The 17,501-nt window shown below is 36.4% G+C and overlaps 2 protein-coding genes across 2 annotated transcripts; both read right to left on the bottom strand.

Annotated features, from left to right (window-relative positions):
• Positions 1 to 6,023: 6,023 nt before the first annotated feature.
• Positions 6,024 to 6,958, bottom strand: LOC142629667 (protein CHLORORESPIRATORY REDUCTION 42, chloroplastic). The gene is made up of 2 exons (XM_075803695.1): positions 6,602 to 6,958; positions 6,024 to 6,413 (listed from the first exon to the last, which is right to left on the bottom strand). Exons 1-2 carry the CDS (start codon positions 6,898 to 6,900, stop codon positions 6,311 to 6,313), a joined length of 402 nt encoding a protein of 133 aa, XP_075659810.1. The 5' UTR covers positions 6,901 to 6,958; the 3' UTR covers positions 6,024 to 6,310.
• A 1,386-nt stretch (positions 6,959 to 8,344) lies between these two features.
• On the bottom strand, positions 8,345 to 14,679 carry LOC142628240 (uncharacterized). The gene is made up of 4 exons (XM_075802300.1): positions 13,972 to 14,679; positions 13,689 to 13,841; positions 13,330 to 13,535; positions 8,345 to 8,709 (listed from the first exon to the last, which is right to left on the bottom strand). Exons 1-4 carry the CDS (start codon positions 14,446 to 14,448, stop codon positions 8,502 to 8,504), a joined length of 1,044 nt encoding a protein of 347 aa, XP_075658415.1. The 5' UTR covers positions 14,449 to 14,679; the 3' UTR covers positions 8,345 to 8,501.
• Positions 14,680 to 17,501: the final 2,822 nt, after the last annotated feature.

The following is a 17,501-nucleotide window of genomic DNA, read 5'->3' as shown; positions in this document are numbered from 1 at the left end:
GGATCCCAGTACGCGACTTGATCACCAACTTGAGAAGGATGTTGGTTGCAAAGTTCTTCTGTTCATCAACCAATAAAGATCACGAAGTTGCTTGGTCACAAAACCCTATGGTGTACAAACACAGTAGCTTCTTCAAGAACTAGGGCAAACTAAGTTTCCAGTCACATTTTTCTTCACTCTTGTGCAATTATACTCTTGTGCAATTGTGCAATGTGTGACGGCCCTTAAAATAATCCTTATATATGTTTAGGGTTGTGAGAAAAGAAAACCTAAACACATACTCACGGATTGGATGAAAAACAGCTCTAAAAAATTAAGTTTCATAAACCTCAATAGATAGCCATCTATTGAGCTAGCTGTCAAGCCACAGGTTTCAACAGCTTTTAAACCTCGATAGATACTAGCTGTTGAGATTTAAAATCCAGCACTTCCTTCCTTGTTCCTTGGACAAACTTGCATAGTTTTAACACTTGAACATGAAACCTTGTTTCTTGAAGCATTAAACACATCCTAGATCTACTCAATTACAAGTAAATTGCGTTTTGTCAAAGGATTAGCCAATACATAAAATGTTGACATATGTTCCTAACATCAAATCACATATGTCCTAACACATTTAGTTTTCATGATTTTGTACTTTCTACAAAATCAAATTTCTCAACAAGTTTGGACTATTTGTATATCTAATGTACACAATTTTCCATAGAATTTTCATGATTTGGTATGTTCTTTGATTTTCCATCAAATTTTCACGTCTTCGTACATTCAACGTATTCAAATTTTTAAACAAATTCATACAATCTGTACATCTAACATACATAATTTTCCATAAAATTTTCATGAATTCGTACTTTCAATGAAATCAAATTTCTCAACAAGTCTAGACTATCTGTACATCTTATGTACACCTTCACTATTTGGTACGTTCATTGATTTTCCATCGATTTTTTCCAAATTTGTACATTCAACGAATGAATTTGAACAACGATTCCAAATTTGTACTTAGGACTTGTTGCAAAAAATTGTTTTAGTTGAAAGTACAAACAATGAATTCGAATTCTTTTACTAATTTGAACGATCTGTATATCTAAAGTACAAAATTTTCCAATGAATTTTCACGATTTGGTATGTTCGTCAATTTTCCATTGAATTTTCACGATTTTACACATTCAACGAATTCGAATTTTTCAACAAATTTTGAATATCTGTACATCTAATGTACAATTTTCACTTGAATTTTCACAATATGTATGTCCATTGAATTTTCACGATTTTGTACATTCAACGAATTCAAATTTTTAAACAAATTCATACGATCTGTACATCTAACGTACATACTTTTCCATTGAATTTTCATTATTTTGTACTTTCAATGAAATCAAATTTCTTAACAAGTCTAGACTATCTGTACATCTTATGTACACCTTCACGATTTGGTACGTTTATTGATTTTCCTTCAATTTTTCCCAAATTTCTACACTCAACTAATTCAAACTTTTTTACAAATTCGAGTTATTCAAGGCATTTACCATTAGGTGATTTATACGAATCATTCATTTTTCTTTCATGGAGTTTGTCCATTATTCATATGGTTACATATTTTTAAAAAAATACACAAAAACTAGTAAACATGATGTGCAGAGAGCAAATTTTATTAATGTAGAAATAGATTTTATCAATGCAGAAAAATAGATTCGATTATTGTGAAATTTAAATATGAAAAAGCATTCAGATTTGGCTTTTAAATTTAGAGAACACAATTTGAGGGGGTGTTTAATGAGAAAATAGTGAATAATTTTTTAAATAGTGAACAAAGGATAATTTACGCAGAAAAGAGAGTGAACAATTTTTTAAATAATGTTGGACAGAAAATAATTTTACGCAAAATCCTAGAAGTAGTTTATGCAGAAAACAATGAACAATTTTTATGAGAAAACAATGAATAGTTTTAATTAATGTAGAAAATAGATTTTATGAATGCAGTAAGCAGATTTGAATATACAGTAAACATGATGCGCAGAGAGCAAATTTATTAATGTAGAAACAGATTTTATCAATGCAGAAAAATAGATTCGATTATTGTGAAATTCAAACATGAAAAAGCATTAGATTTGGCTTTTAAATTTAGAAAACACAATTTCACTAGGTGTTTTATGAGAAAACAGTGAACAATTTATGCAGTGAACGAAGAATAATTTATGCAGAAAAGAGAGTGAACAATTTTTTAAATAATGCTGAACAGAAAATAATTTTATGCAAAATTCTAGAAATAGTTTATGCAGAAAACAGTGAACAAGTCTTATGAGAAAACAATGAACAATTTTAATTAATGTAGAAAACAAATTTTATGAATGCAGTAAGCAAATTTGAATATACAATAAACACAATGTGCAGAGAGCAAATTTTATTAATGTAGAACCAAATTTTATCAATGTAGAAAAACAGATTAGATTATTGTGAAATTTAAAAATGAAAAAGCATACAGATTTGGCTTTTAAATTTAGAGGACACAATTTCAAGAGGTGTTTTATGAGAAAACAGTGAACAATATCTAAACATGGGGTGCTACAACTCGCCAAGAAAAAAAGTTGCCAAAGCGACTTTCACATCAACAGCCAAACATTTAGATATACATAAAAAAAATGTTACATATTCCTCTTAGAAACACTACTAGTCAAGAACTTACATATCCAGATGTAGCTTAAACTTCTTTCGGTGTGCCCATGACTTAAAATGGAGTGAGATTTTTCTTTTACATGTTGTTCAAATTTCTCATTGTAACCTCCAATATTTTAACCAATTTGACTATAACGCTTCCGAGAGGTTAGAAATTGATGAGTGTGTTAAAAATGAATGAACAAGGATATGAGTGGCCTAAAAATTCATATTTTGAAATTAAAATCTCTATATTATACAATACTTTTATTTAAATAAATAAAAACATAAAAAAACTGCTTCTTTTTATGTTTATGTTTATTTGTCGATTATCCCAAAAAAAAAAATAGTTATAAGGAACTCGAGTTCCATATTACAAGGAACTCTATGGAACTCGAGCTCACCAAGCTCAAGTACCATAAAAAAAATTAACATAAACATAAAAATAAACATACTCGAGCCTAGTATGCTCGAGTATTGTGTTGCATAGAACTCGAGTTAACAAGCTCGAGTACCACATTATTTTTTTTAATTGCACAAATTCCAGGTCAGCAATGCCAAGCTGGCGACTCCTTAGGAACTCAAGTTCACTAAACTCGAATACTGTTTAGAACTTGATTTTGTGAAACTTGAGTACTAAAAAAGTGATAAATTGCTAAATATTTCTGAAACAGTGCTAGTTTGTTACAAATTTTGCGAAATGGTGATATTTGGCCATTTTCATCGGAACTTTTAAATTGTGAGCTTTTATTTAATATTTTATGTATTTTATATGATTGAGAGGGAGTTGAAGGCCCAGTATCCAATTCAACAGAAACAGATTAACTAGAATGGAAAGGGACTGAACCCATAAGGGATTTCAGAGGGAGAATTGGAGGAAAAAGAGTTCGTTCATGTTTTTTAATCGCGCCATGAAGAACACACTCTAATGACTGCGTGAGTGTTTTGGGTGGTTTAAGACTTCTCTTCTTTTTCTTTTTTTTTTGAAAAGTTGTGACAAGTACTTCTTTATTCATTCGAGGGTCAGAAGAATATAGGACTATAATTCAGCAAAAAGAGGGGTTTCGGGCTTTCGGCTATATTGACTCAAATTCATTCTACTTGAATGATACGTTTTTTTTTTTTTTCTTAAGCGGATACGTTTTTATTCCTACTCATACTTGAAAACTAAAGTTCTATTTTCTCACTCATAAATAATACTAGCCTAATCAGTTAATAAACAAATAAAAAAATTATTTAATTATTTAAAAAGTAATTAATTTTTTAAACTAAGTTTTAATCACTTTGAACCGCCTTTTATCCCAACCGCCCTAAGTTCCTATATATATGATATATATTTTTCTAACGTAATTCTTGTTTGAGACTTTCTACGCAAGGCAAGGATTCAAAAAGAGGGTTTTGTTTATTTTCCCAGTGAAAAGAAAGTTTCTTTGGTTTCTTGAAATTTTCATTTGTTTTGGTGGAAAGATGAGTTTGGGTTTTAGATTTGATCCTAAGGACGAAGAGTTGATATACATTTTGAATAGCAAGGTAGACGGTACAGAACACCGTCACCTAAATCGTTGTGTTGTCAATGATTGTGAGGTATACGGCAAAATTCCTCCATGGGAAATATATGATTCTCATTCGTACTATCATTTACACACCTTCCGGCGCAAGCTCTACGTGTTCACCAACCTCAAAACAACCGGCAATCGTGTGTGCAGGGCTGCCTCTTGTGGAACCTGGCTTGCAAAAAGCAAGCCCAAAAGAATCCATGATTCTAAGGGCGGTCTTATTGGGATCGACAGGATGCTCTCTTTTAAGGCCAAGGATGTTGGTTCGGGAAAATTCAACAAGACTGATTGGATAATGCATGAATTCTCCCTTGCTGGCAAAACAGCAGTTCAAGGATCTGAAAGACTCAACACGGTCCTTTGCGTCATCTATAAACAAAACAAAGGGTCGGTTTTTGAGGAGGACAACGGAACAACTGCTATGATGTCACTTGATGAACATGAAGAAGCTCAAACCCAAGAACATAGAAAAATATGGCTTGAAATGCTAAGTTGTGAAAAACTTGTTGCATGGAATATTGCTGATCAACAAAATAAAGGTTCAGTTTGTGAGGAGGCCAAAGGAAGAGGGTTCAAAAGATGTTTTTATTCTACTGCTGCTGCTGATGAAGAGGCCTCAAGCTTCAATACAACTTCTGTGATATCACATGAACAAGTAGATGCCCAAGCCCAAGAACCCAAAAAAAGGCTGCGCCTTGAGCCTGAGATGCCTAGTTTGGATGCTGGTGCTGATGATGACGAGTTTGCTGGATGGACTGCTGATCTCCCATCCCCAGATGAAACATTGAGTCAAATATTTTCTGATCTACCACTCATGGTCGAAGTATGTCATCAACCAAAATCTGACCTTGTAATTGATGCTGACATTGATAAAGAGCTTGATGCATGGATGGCTAATCTCCCACCCCTAGATGAAGCATTGAGTCAAATATTATCTGATCTACCACTCATGGTTGAAGTATGTCATCAATCAAAATCTGACCATATTCTTGATGCTGGCATTGGTGAAGATCTTGATGCATGGATTGCTAATCTCACACCCCCAGATGAAGCATTGACTCAAATATTTTCTGATCTACCGCCCCTGGTTGAAGTATGCAGTCAATCCAAATCTGACCCTGTTGTTAATGCTGATACTGATGAATAACTTGTTGCATGGTTTGCTGATCTCACATCCCGGATGAAGCATTGAGTTGATTATTTTCTTTATGAGTTTTTATGGTCTTGGACAGATTCTTTTTTCAGTCTTGCACAGATTCTTTATTCTTCTCAGTTTTAGTTCTTTATTTTTATTTTTTTTTTCATCATTGATGTAACCAGATGATCTATCTTTGAAACTCTGGCATATTTGTCAACAAGTCAATAGTTAGCATGTCGATTTATCTTCATGAAATTTAAACATTCTCAATGAAATTTTCTCTTTTCAAGAATGCTTTCATGAAATTTACAAATTCTTAATGATGCACACCCATCTCAGCTGGGTCTTGGCATCAAGTTAAGAGAGAAGAAGCCTGTGGAAAATATACTGATCTATGTAACATGCATATTAAACTCAGAAATATATAGTTACATGAAACTGTAGAAGAAGAGAATTTTTGTTTTAGGAAACAAAGGTAAGCCACTTTAAATACAAAAATAGTTGTTTGTTTATTGACAATTGTATTGAGTATGCTTTAGTTGGCTAATTAGCATGATGGGATTATCACCGCAATAGATTTATATTTTGAGGCCACTCTCTTGCAACTAGTTTTCTGTTTTTTTATATGTATTTTTTATTGATAGTCAACATTATAGTATGTCGCATTTTTTGTATACATCAATAAAGATATTTGCACCATTAATGCATCATTGTTAACAAGGTCTTATAAAATCAATTACATGCTCTGCGCCTCTGTGGAAACAAAGGGCTCAGCCGTGAGCCTTGAATGCATGAATAGGAGGACAACTAGTATAAAGTATTTCCATAAAAAAAACCTAAAATCTAGAGCAGAAAGAAAACAATCCCAAAGTATCAATCATTTTTTCCCCATAAAGTTTGTCACAGCTTATGCTTGAAGAAGGCGTCCTCTAATACTCCACTTTTTTCATAGCCTACCGAATCATTCATCAAGCTCCAAGGGCTTGAAATATTTCCTGTCTATGAGATACGTACCAATGGTAAGACGAACTGCCCATACATCTTTAGGCTTTCTTGACACAATCCTGCAAAAGTCTTACCTGAATAAGAATGTAATAATATGTAGTGTGCATCATATTCACACATTGATGTAGTTTGTTCACATTCATGTTGATAAAAACTTAAACTAAGAACCACAATGCTAGCCCACAAGACAACACAAAAAAAGCCAACAATTCAAACATTGAAGAGATAGATATATATAGAAGAGTACCTTCCCACATCACCAGGCTTGACTAAACCAGAATTCACCCTAAGGCATGGAACTGATGCAAAAGTCTTTATCATTTTGGGAGCCTCAATGACAATAACAGGTGACCCTATCTCAAGTTTTGAATTTTTTCCCGGCAGCCCTGCCTCAGCTGGTGGCTCTTTCGATTCACACACTGTTGTAAATGTAACCACACTTGGACGGCGAATCTGACTGTTTAAGCTATCAAATTGTGATGTTGAACAACTACGAAACTTAGAGCATGGAATAGAGGTAGTAAATGATAGAGATAATGCTGCCATGACCAGGAAATCTATCTGTCAAAGAAATAGGATATTTTGTATGTGGTTGTCAAAAGAAGCCAATGTTTCAACTTTTTATACCGCTCATACCAGTCTTATAATATCTGCAGTGAACAACACATTTTACCGTCTTTTATATTGTAAATTTGGCTAATTTGTCTAATTTCTTTATTTTAGTTATATATTTAAATCCTACTTTGAACTTTGAATAATCAAATCCGAAAGAAATTTTTAGCACTTTTTGTATGGAATCACTTATACTCCGATTATAAGACAGTTGAATTTTCAGTTAAAGCTCAAAATGTTTTTTGGTTTTCTTGGTGAAATGGCATTTTTTATGACACCCAATAGTATGAAATAGTTTAAGAAAATTAGAGGTTCAAAATAGGGTGATGACAAAAGGGACTTGGCCATCTTTAACCAAAATGAGTGAATTTTGATTTTCTAGCCTGATCAGTTGAACCGATCCATAACATCATAAATAAGTAAATTACTGTTTTATTCAATTATACAAATAAATATAACAAATAATATTTTTTACTGAAAATTATCTAATAACAAATTTAAAAAATTTCCACTAAGTTTTCATATTTTATTTCCAAAAATAAAAACAAACAATAAATCATAACTAAAAAAAATTAACACTCCAAAAATAATAATCAATTAAACAAGATGTAACAAAAACTCTCTTCAATTTGCAATTAATTTGGCAGTATTAAATCTTTTATTTTTTTTTTTATGAGAGTCAATATTTAAATTGAAAGGGAGCTATTTAGAATTTTAAGCAATCACATAAGGTTAATTGAAAGTGACTCATTAACTGACTGGTCTGGGTTGGAAGGAGGCCAGGTTAAGGGACCATACTACCAAGTTGGCCTAACAATGATTTGTGTATAAGCAGTTAAGAAAAAAGCGTGTTCATGAGTCTTAGGCTGATGATCAATGCATCGTGTTCTAAGGGTATTGAAGAGTGAAGACATTGAACTTACTGCCTAATGTCATGTTGGTTGGGAAATTTCCCCTAGTGAGGAGCCAACGAATTTGAGTCTTTTAATTATTTTTAGGCTCCAACTTTGGATGATCCATGGGAAAGGGGCTTTTTATATATTTTTATGGTGATACTATACCTAACCAATTGCATTATAAATTCTCATTTTTAATGGTTAAGAGAAGAAAAAATCATTAGCATAAATAAATTTTGTGGGAAAAAATTATTACAAAAATAAATATTGAGCTATAGTACCCTGCCCGATGGAGCAAGGCGTAAATTTCACAAATTTTGGGTTTGGGGTTTGGAGTCTGTTGTGAATGCCCTAAGAATTCCTTCGCAAAATTAGACAGTCTCTTTGAAGAAGTTCAACCGTGCGTCAATAAAGGTTTCAGGGATGCTAGTGTTAGTAAAGAAAGAACTTATTTAGAGTAGATGAAAAGAATACACACATTATAAGAAAACTAAGATATAAACAATCCTTCTATTGCAGACGTACAACTTTTTCACAAAGACTTGGGCTTAAAATTACACAGAACTTAAGAACAACTACTATAATTTTGATTGGACACATACGATGAATTGACGAATACAAATGACATGTAAGTATGATCTATCTCTGAAGAAAGATGACAGCTCCAACCAAGCCCAACCATAATGTCAAAGCTGCCCAGAAAGCTCCATTTTTCTCCAATCCAATAGGCGGTCGCCAAACCAGAAAGTCACCTAGATAATCTCTAGATGATGGAAGCTGATTGGTTGTTGACCCCATTCTCCTTTCATCCTTGTCCTTGTATTTATCAGTCCATGTTCCAGCATAGCTGAAATAATCACACAAAAGAACATATATCCAATTAGTTTGGAATGTACTCGAAGTCACAAAAATCAGTATCTGAAATATGTCCGGTCAGTGAACGTGCATTCAAATACTTCTCAGACGTAAGGACAAAGTCATGGATGGCATTAATCGAGGCCAATGTCATTCAATTTATGAACAAGCAAAAGAACTGATGAAAAGTATTTGCAAAAGGTAATAAACACAGATCCTCTATTTAATAAATAAACTCACCCAAAAAGAAAATAATGTCTAAGTTCAGTAATCTTCCAGCAACTTTGATCACCAGTCACCAGGACAACCCCCACCCCATTCCACAGAGAAATAAAACTCATACAGAAAGTAACTTAGAAGTCATCACTGTTTGCTCCCTCTTGTTGGCAGTAAATAATCCAAGAACGTTGTATTCACTTATTCATCACGTCTTAATGTTTGATATAAATTGCAGATGGTCCATAAAAATGAATTTGTTTTTCACTAGAAGGCATTATAGTAGCATCCAAGTAACTGGGTAACCCTAAGATGAGTTTATATCATTTTTGGAGCCACTTGAAGTCCTTGATACTTCTCATTGGTTCAGTTATGTTGGCTGCCTACAAACACTGTTCAAGTCAAGTAAACACATATCATATACAGCATATCTTCTCACAAAATAATACCAACAAGGAACAGCATCTCTCATAAGTTCTAGAATTGATGGAGCAAGCCTCTGAAATAAACTGGTTACATATTAAGTACTTTGACTGGTCAAGGACCTAAATTCTAAAAGAGTCAATTGGGAAAAAATGGCCATGTCAATGAGAGGAAATTGAAGAGGGAGAGAGAAGGGGGGGGGGGGGGGGGGGGGGTGCTTCAGTTAGCTATTTTAGCACCACAAAATTTCTGTTTCACGATTGATGATTGACAGGTTGATCAACAACAATGCTATCGACAGACAAATGAGAGCACTGACACAAGCACTAAGGAATTTTGGGTAAGACAAGGAACCTTCAGTAGGCAATCTAGGCACAGCCATAGCCCAATAAAGATGGAACAACATACAGAATCTAACTTACCTGTCATAACTAGAACCAACAATAGTATCATACAGTGCATGTGAACATTTTGGTATTATAGAGGGTGATCACACCGTATCAATATTGCTCCCCTCTCACACTAGATTTCCAACTCCGTCTCCTAAAGAAATGGTGATGATTCCCATGCAGTGAGTTTCTTTGGTAAATGGGTGACCCTTACAAGGGGTTTTATTTGTTCCTAGAGTTGCACCCTCTTTAAGGGTTGCAACTCTTAATGAAAGGATACAAGGGTGTCTATAAATAGACCCCAAGTCTTCAGGAGATTTTATTCTTACCCCTCTCATTTATAGAGAAACTCATTGCATGTGATTTCCACCCTCACAAGACTTCAATTTCTCTAGGATCAATGAGGAACAAGTATGGAAGCAACCATCCACAATCATGTAGGTTGAAGTGATTGTGATGAATCCTGTGTGGCACTCGCAAAGGCCAAGAAGAACACCACAATGGAGAAGGGCCTAACAATAGCGTGCATAGTGAAGGTGAAGTCATGACAGTGCTTGAGAACTGATGACCAACAAAAAACCGGTCTTGAATTATGAAGAAGAAAGGCCAGTTAAAGATGCAGAAAGGAGGCAAGCATGGGGAGCAGGATGGTGAGACTGACTGATGGAAAAGATGTATTGGTGATGAATGACATAATAGTACGTACATAAGAAAAGAAGAAAATGCTCAAGAGTACACAACCGAATTGGTTGGATGCTTTGATGAACTAACATACCATTTTGATTCATGGGTCAACATTTAAGTCATTGGGCCATGTTTGTGAAATCTTACAAAATTGGATCCAATCAATATTGATAAAGGGGGCACATTTGACTCTGAATATGAAAGTTCTTTCTAAGCCCAAACTTTTTATTTTAATTGGCAAGAAGGATTTTATTAACACGCTGAAACCAGAAACAAACAAACAGTTATGAACAAGTTCTCATTAGACATCCTGTGAGGAACAAACACAGCTACAAAGGCTACCTTCCATTTCTTAAATAACAAATGCAGCAACCCCATTTACAACAAACAATCCTATTATGATGAGACTCTGGCTAAGGACCACTTCCCTCTATCTTTGCCTACACCTCATGCTTAAATAGCAGCTACCTCCCTCTCTTCAGAACACATAGACCCTTGATAGTCTTCTCTGTTTCCAGACATTAGAAATAACAGCACCTAAGCTCAACCTGCAGACCAAAGATCTCAAGTGTTTTCCCTTCCAGGTGTTAACACCCCACTCAACAAGTTTCTCCCAGTCAACCTTAGGGTCCTCATGAAGGCATAGATGCATAACTGTCTTCTGAATTCTCTTAGAAAAAGGTCACTCAAAATGAAGAGATGGTTTCTATTTTCCATCTTTAATCTGTAAAATACACGCAGCAAGTCACCCTTATAGCCCCCCAGGCTGCCAATCTACCCTTTGTTATAAATTTTTTCCTCACTGCAAACTAACAGCTAAACACATGCCTTTGTTTTGGAAATCCAGACCATCTTCCACCAATTTACCACAGGGAATTTAAAAGGAATCTGCACCCAACCTTCTGCACAAGAAAATTCTCCTGTTTTGGAAGTCATACAAATCGTCCTATCAGATTCCCTGATTGGCACCATTGGGAACTTGCTTTGGATTATTACTAATGCTTCTGAACTTACTAGCTTCCACATCCAAGCTCAGTTCTGCAGGACACTTGACAACTTAGCACTAAAACTGCTCGCTGCATCATAGATCACACAATGGTCATATCTGAAATACAGGACACCATGTGGTGCCAGAGATCATGCCAGAGGGATATGTTGGCCCCATCACCAACCAGATACATTAGGAAGGACCTAACCTACTCCCTGAGATTTTAGAATTTTCCTCCCAACCCCATGACAGTTCTGAGGTAACACACCAGAAATTTGGTTTCCTAATAACCAAATTTTAACCTAGACAATTCAAATAGATTCAGGCTCCAGCTTGTGCAAACAAATGTGCATCATGATGGCCACCTTGTTCCAATCTCCCAATCGTTATAAACCTAAACCACTTCCTTCTTTGGGCAACAAACTGCACTCCCAGCCGCCTTAACACTAGCGGTCATGCCATCCGAGCATTCAAAAGAAACCTACAAAAATTCTGCTCCATGTCTTTAACAACCAGCTTTGGGAGACCTGTCATGGTGCAGCCTAGCAGTTGGAGGCTTAGAATGAGCTACAGACCCAGACATCCTGACTTTGATCCCTACTAAGAGTTTCCTTAGATTACTTGATAGGCTGATACACAGTTATAGCGGATGGGGTTGTGTATCCGTGGTTTAATCCCCAAGGGTGGGTCCAAAGGGCCCTGCCTTGGAGAGGTTCCACATCATCAAAAAAACCCTCTTTGAGAGCAGAAAGACATTGATCTAATAGAGTTGCATACTATTCAGCAATAAACAAAAACAATAGACTTGAATACTAAATAGAACAGATTGAATCTGATGCAGGAATATAATGCATAACATGTTTAATGGTGAAGTGGCATGGTGAAATGGCACAAGGGAGTGAGGCCTGAATTTTACATGTTCCATATGATTAATGGATGCTTGCATAGTTGGGGGGATCCAGGGATGCTTGGATGAACAATTGAATGCATCTTCTAGGGGGGACATAATTGGCCAGTTAAAGGCAGAAGGACACTGAAGGAGTACAGATATCACAGATCACATGGATTTAAAGTCCACAAATTAAATTATGATGATACTGGGTGATATCTAAGCCCAAGCTGTGCCAAAGTCATTGATAAGGTATTCAAGGAAAACTTTTGTCAATTGGGCGTTAGAGGAAGTACTTGAAAAACAGAAATCGACACATAGCTTGGTGTGTAAAACTAACTTTTTTTATTCTTGTAAGAGTATGAACTGTGTTCTGTTGTGGACTTATTATAAGTGCAGTAACTGGTTGCAAGCTTTTAATAGGAATTAAAGCCAATGTTGATCGCTTGAAAGATAGTGATTTTTAAGACATCCAAAGTATGCCATTAGTAAAATAAGTATATTAGAAAGGTTGCAATCAAAACTGATAATAGTATGCGCATGTATGGCCACTGTCTCTATCCAATGCCGATCTATGATGAGTCATAGACAAGATTTAGCATTTTCGCCTAATTGGTATCAATGTATTCATGCCAACCAAATACAGTTTATCACCTATTGTTATAGTGTGATCAAGTGAGAGATGTTTGTATTATAGGGGTGATGACCCCCTCACACTAGATTTCCTGCTCTGTCTCTTAAAGAAGTGGTGATAACTTCTATTGTAGTTTATTTCTCTACTGAATGGAGGTGACCTATACAAAGGGTTGACTACTTGTTCCTAAAATTGCAACCCTTCATGAGAGTGAAACCCTTCATGAAAGGGTACAAGGTGGCCAATTCATTCTTATCCCTCTCATTTCTAGAAAAACTCTCGAACGTGACTTCTAGCCTCACATGATCCATTTCTCTAGCACCAACAAAGCAAAAACACTAGAACAAATCCTAACAAATTAGCCCCAAAAAAATAAAAACAAAACATACCTGTCATAAGTAGAACCAATCAGAGGAATGGTAACCATCTCCTCTTGAGTTATCTTAAGCTTTGGTGCCTGCAAAATGTAGCGAAGTTCTGAAGCTTGGCGTCGGATGCTGACACTGGGGTGCTGCCTCTCCAATTGCTTGTATAGAGCAATGCAATCCGCGTGGCGATTATTGGCCTCATAAGCCATAGCAAGCCATATCTGAATCTGCAAAATGGAGAAACACGAAAAAAACCGCAATCGAAACACATCTTTCGGTTATCAGTAAGGGGGTCATCAAACATCTCAAAACCCACACAAAAAAAAAAAAAAAAAAAAAAAAAAGAGATCCGTAGTGGGTATCAAATTATTCAAACCAACCTCACCACCAAATAGTGTGGGCCTAGGGATAATAGTGAGGGCACCTTCAAGAAACTCAATTGCCCGTCCGTACATCCCCTTCCCATAAGCCTTTTGGCCCAATTCGAACATCAACTGTGCCGTTGCTCTCCTCTCTGCCTGCTCCTTAGCCACCTGCAAAGAAAAGACATTAAAAAAAAAAAAAAAAAAGACTGAAGTTTACTTTTGTTTCTTCTTTTCTCGCAATTTTTTCTGAGGAACCAAACAAAACGTAAAGAGGAATTGAATTTACAAGCTAGCTAACCTTTTCGAGCTCTTTTCTCACTCTCGCTCTCTTCTCTTCCTCGGTCTCTTCCTTACCTTCGTCGCCGCCTTCCTCCTCCATTCGACTCTGCAACTCCTCGGCTTTCTTCTCCAACTCCTTCGTCTCCTCGATCTCCTTCACTCTCCTCCGCATTTCCTTCTCCCAATCGAAACTCTCCTCGTCTCCCTCCCCGTTTCCATTCCCTTCCTCGTCGCTAGAGCTCGCGTCGAAGTCCACGCCGTTCACCTTCGAGTTCGACTTCCCACGCGCCACCACTCGCTGGTGCCGAGCTTCGCCGTCCGAATCGAAGCTCTTGGAAGCAATTGAAGCGTAGTAAGCTTGGTGGTGGTGAGGGTCTCTCTTCGGCAAATTCAAAACGACGTCGAGCGACACCGAACGAGTTCTTCGGTCTAGTATTACGGTACGAGGCGAAATCACGTCTAGTAACAGAGCTAGATTTCCGATAACCACGGCCATGGATTGAGAAAACGAGATAGAGTGAGAGAGAGAGAGAGAGAGAGATGGGGTTTCCCGCTGAAAAGACAGTTGGGGTAGATATTTGGGTAGTTGATGAAGTTGGAAAGGACTAAAAGGCCCCTCTTTTGGCTTACAATGGCTTTGGAAATTGTGGATTTGATAAGGGTGTTATTGTCTGGAATGAAATATGAACGTGGCGTTATATAGGCGAGACTAGAGAGAGCCGTGTGGTAACTGTTGCAGCCCTGAGCTTTTGTGTTTACGGAAACGGAAGCTTAATAATTATTACGTTGAACACGTCAGTGTGGAAGTGCAAATCGGACAAAACGACGCCGTTTAAGACAGTGATGGATACGTCGTTCAAATGCCACGAAATGAATAGTATAACGATCAAGTTTGACGCGACAATTACTTGTGTCAGTTGTGTGTGTGCCGTCCCGTGATTGACGACCCAGTCCCGCCTGTGATTGATTATTCCTCACGTTCCAAATTTTACTGGATGCTCTCGGAGACTATTTTACTCAACACTCACTAACCGGGTTCATATATAAAAATTTGATTTGTAAATGAGTAGCTTGCGGTTTCAAATTTTCTTGTATATATTTAAAGAGGGACTTTTGTCTTGGATATGATTATTGATTAGTAGATTATATACGTAGAAAATTGAAAAACTCTTAAACTTATGTGTCCTTAATCTAAATTCCAAATTATAAACATTAGTTATGATACACAAAAAATCAGTAGACTGAACATTCTAAACTTCAATGGGCTAGTGATTGCTTGAAATGCCTAAAAAGAAAAAAAACACAAAAATCAAAAGAGACCGGGTGAACCGGCCAATAACCCTCCAATGCTTAAGTTAATTTTTCTCTAGAACTCAAGAATTTCAACTTTTTAAGAGCAGTGAAAACTTACTTTCATTTGATGTGGATGAGTTCTTATGGCTTATATAGTGAGTCTTGAAGTGGTTACTTGTCTAGTTTCTTTCCCAATATATGTGGAAGTTATATGGTTTAGACCTAACTTCCACAACTGCTATAGAAGTTAAAAATATTCAATTTTATCCTCTATAACTGTCATTGGAAGTTAAGTACTTAGTAGGAAGTTATAGCGATGAATGCGGATTTCGCTAATAATTCGGAATAGTAGAATGTGGTCAAAATTATAAGTTTTTAGATATAAACTTATTCTGAAAATCTCTTAGTGTCGAGGGGTCGTCCATTAGGTGCTTCCCTGATGGACGACCTTCCCTGATCGAGGACCTTTTCACGCTGAGTTAATATTTTTTCCTTTGGACGACACTATGGACGAATTGGAGATGGTCAGATTTTTTAGTTCACTATCAATTAGTATGTTTGAAATTGAAAGAGATGGAGGGAAAAAGAAGTAGAGAGAAGTGTGGTTAGAATATACTAAAATTTAGTACATTCTAGTTATTTTTCATTTTCTTTTTAGCGACGCTTCTTTTATCTCTTTCCATTCAAACATAGGCTAAATCTCATTTCTTAACAAGGCGTCTTACCTTATTAAGATATTTCTTCATCCACTCTTTCTTAGCTTCACACGTTCCATTAACTTGACCTACAACCCACTAAAAGTCTCCCTGGACAAGTATTGACTCTGCCTCTAAGGACTTAGCCAATTCTAGCCCTTTAAGAAGGGCTCCGTACTCAACTCCATTGTTGGTTGCTTGATACTGCAGACGAACCTTATACTCCAACTTATCTCCTTCTGGGGACTTCAAAACAACTCATATTCCTCCTTTATGCAATGTAGACAACTAATCTACATGGACGACCCATGTTTTTACATCTTCCACTTTGTCTAAGTCACCATGACCTGGAGTGAATTCCGCAATGAAATCTGCTAGAACTTGAGCCTTTATCGTATTCCTTAGTTTATACCTAATATCAAACTCACTAAGCTCAATAGCCCATTGGATCAATAGTCATGCGGCCTCCAACTTATTCATCGCCTTCTTAAGCGGATGATCTGTCATAACATTAATGACGTGAGCTTGGAAGTAATGCCTTAACTTTCTGGAAGTTGTTACTAATGCAAAAGTCAATTTTTCCATCATCGGATATCGTTCTTCTGCTCCCTTCAGTGCCCGGCTTGTGTAATACACAGGCTTCTGCACCTTCCCTTCTTCCTTGATTAATGCTGAGCTTACCGCGTGTGGGGACACTGCTAAATATAAATATAACTCCTCACTTGGTATGGATGGACTCAATAGGGGAGCCGTGGTAAGATAGACTTTAAGATCCTAGAAGACTTTTTGGCATTCGTCCGACCATTCAAATGTCTTCCTGAGAATTTTGAAGAAAGGTAAACATTTATTTGTAGTTTTTGAAACAAACTTGTTTAGAGTTGTAACTCGTCCAGTGAGCGACTGGACTTCCTTGATATTCTTTGGTGGTTCCATGCTCAATATAGCTTAGATCTTATTTGGATGCGCTTCAATTCCCCTTTGTGAAACCATGAATCCTAGAAACTTCCCCGACGAAACCCCAAAGGCACACTTGCTTGGATTCTACTTCATTTTGTTATTGTCTAAGTGTATCGAAGGTCTCTTGTAGATCGTCCAGATGTTTCTCCTCGTCCAAACTCTTCACCAGCATATTGTCTACATACACCTCTACATTTTGTCCTATCTGTGGGCGGAACATGTAATTGACTAATTTCTGATAAGTTTCCCATGCATTCTTCAAACCAGAAGGTATCACCTTATAACAAAACAAATCTTGACTGATAATGAAGGATGTCTTCTTTTGATCTGCCTCGTCCATCTTTATCTAATTATATCCTGAGAAGGCGTCTATTAAGCTTAGCAACTGATGACCTACTATTGAATCCACTAACTGATCAATGCATGGCAAAGGATAACTATCCTTAGGGCAAACTTTATTCAAATCAGTGAAATCTACACACATCCTCCACTTGTCATTTGCTTTCTTAACCATTACCACATTAGCTAACCAATCTGGGTAATAAACTTCCCGAATAAATTGTGTTGTGGTTAACTTCTGGACCTCTTCCTTGATGGCATTGTC

Source organism: Castanea sativa, chromosome 3 (genome assembly GCF_040712315.1).
Source record: "Castanea sativa cultivar Marrone di Chiusa Pesio chromosome 3, ASM4071231v1".
Lineage (NCBI taxonomy): Eukaryota > Viridiplantae > Streptophyta > Magnoliopsida > Fagales > Fagaceae > Castanea > Castanea sativa.
This window is presented reverse-complemented; position numbering and strand designations above follow the sequence as displayed.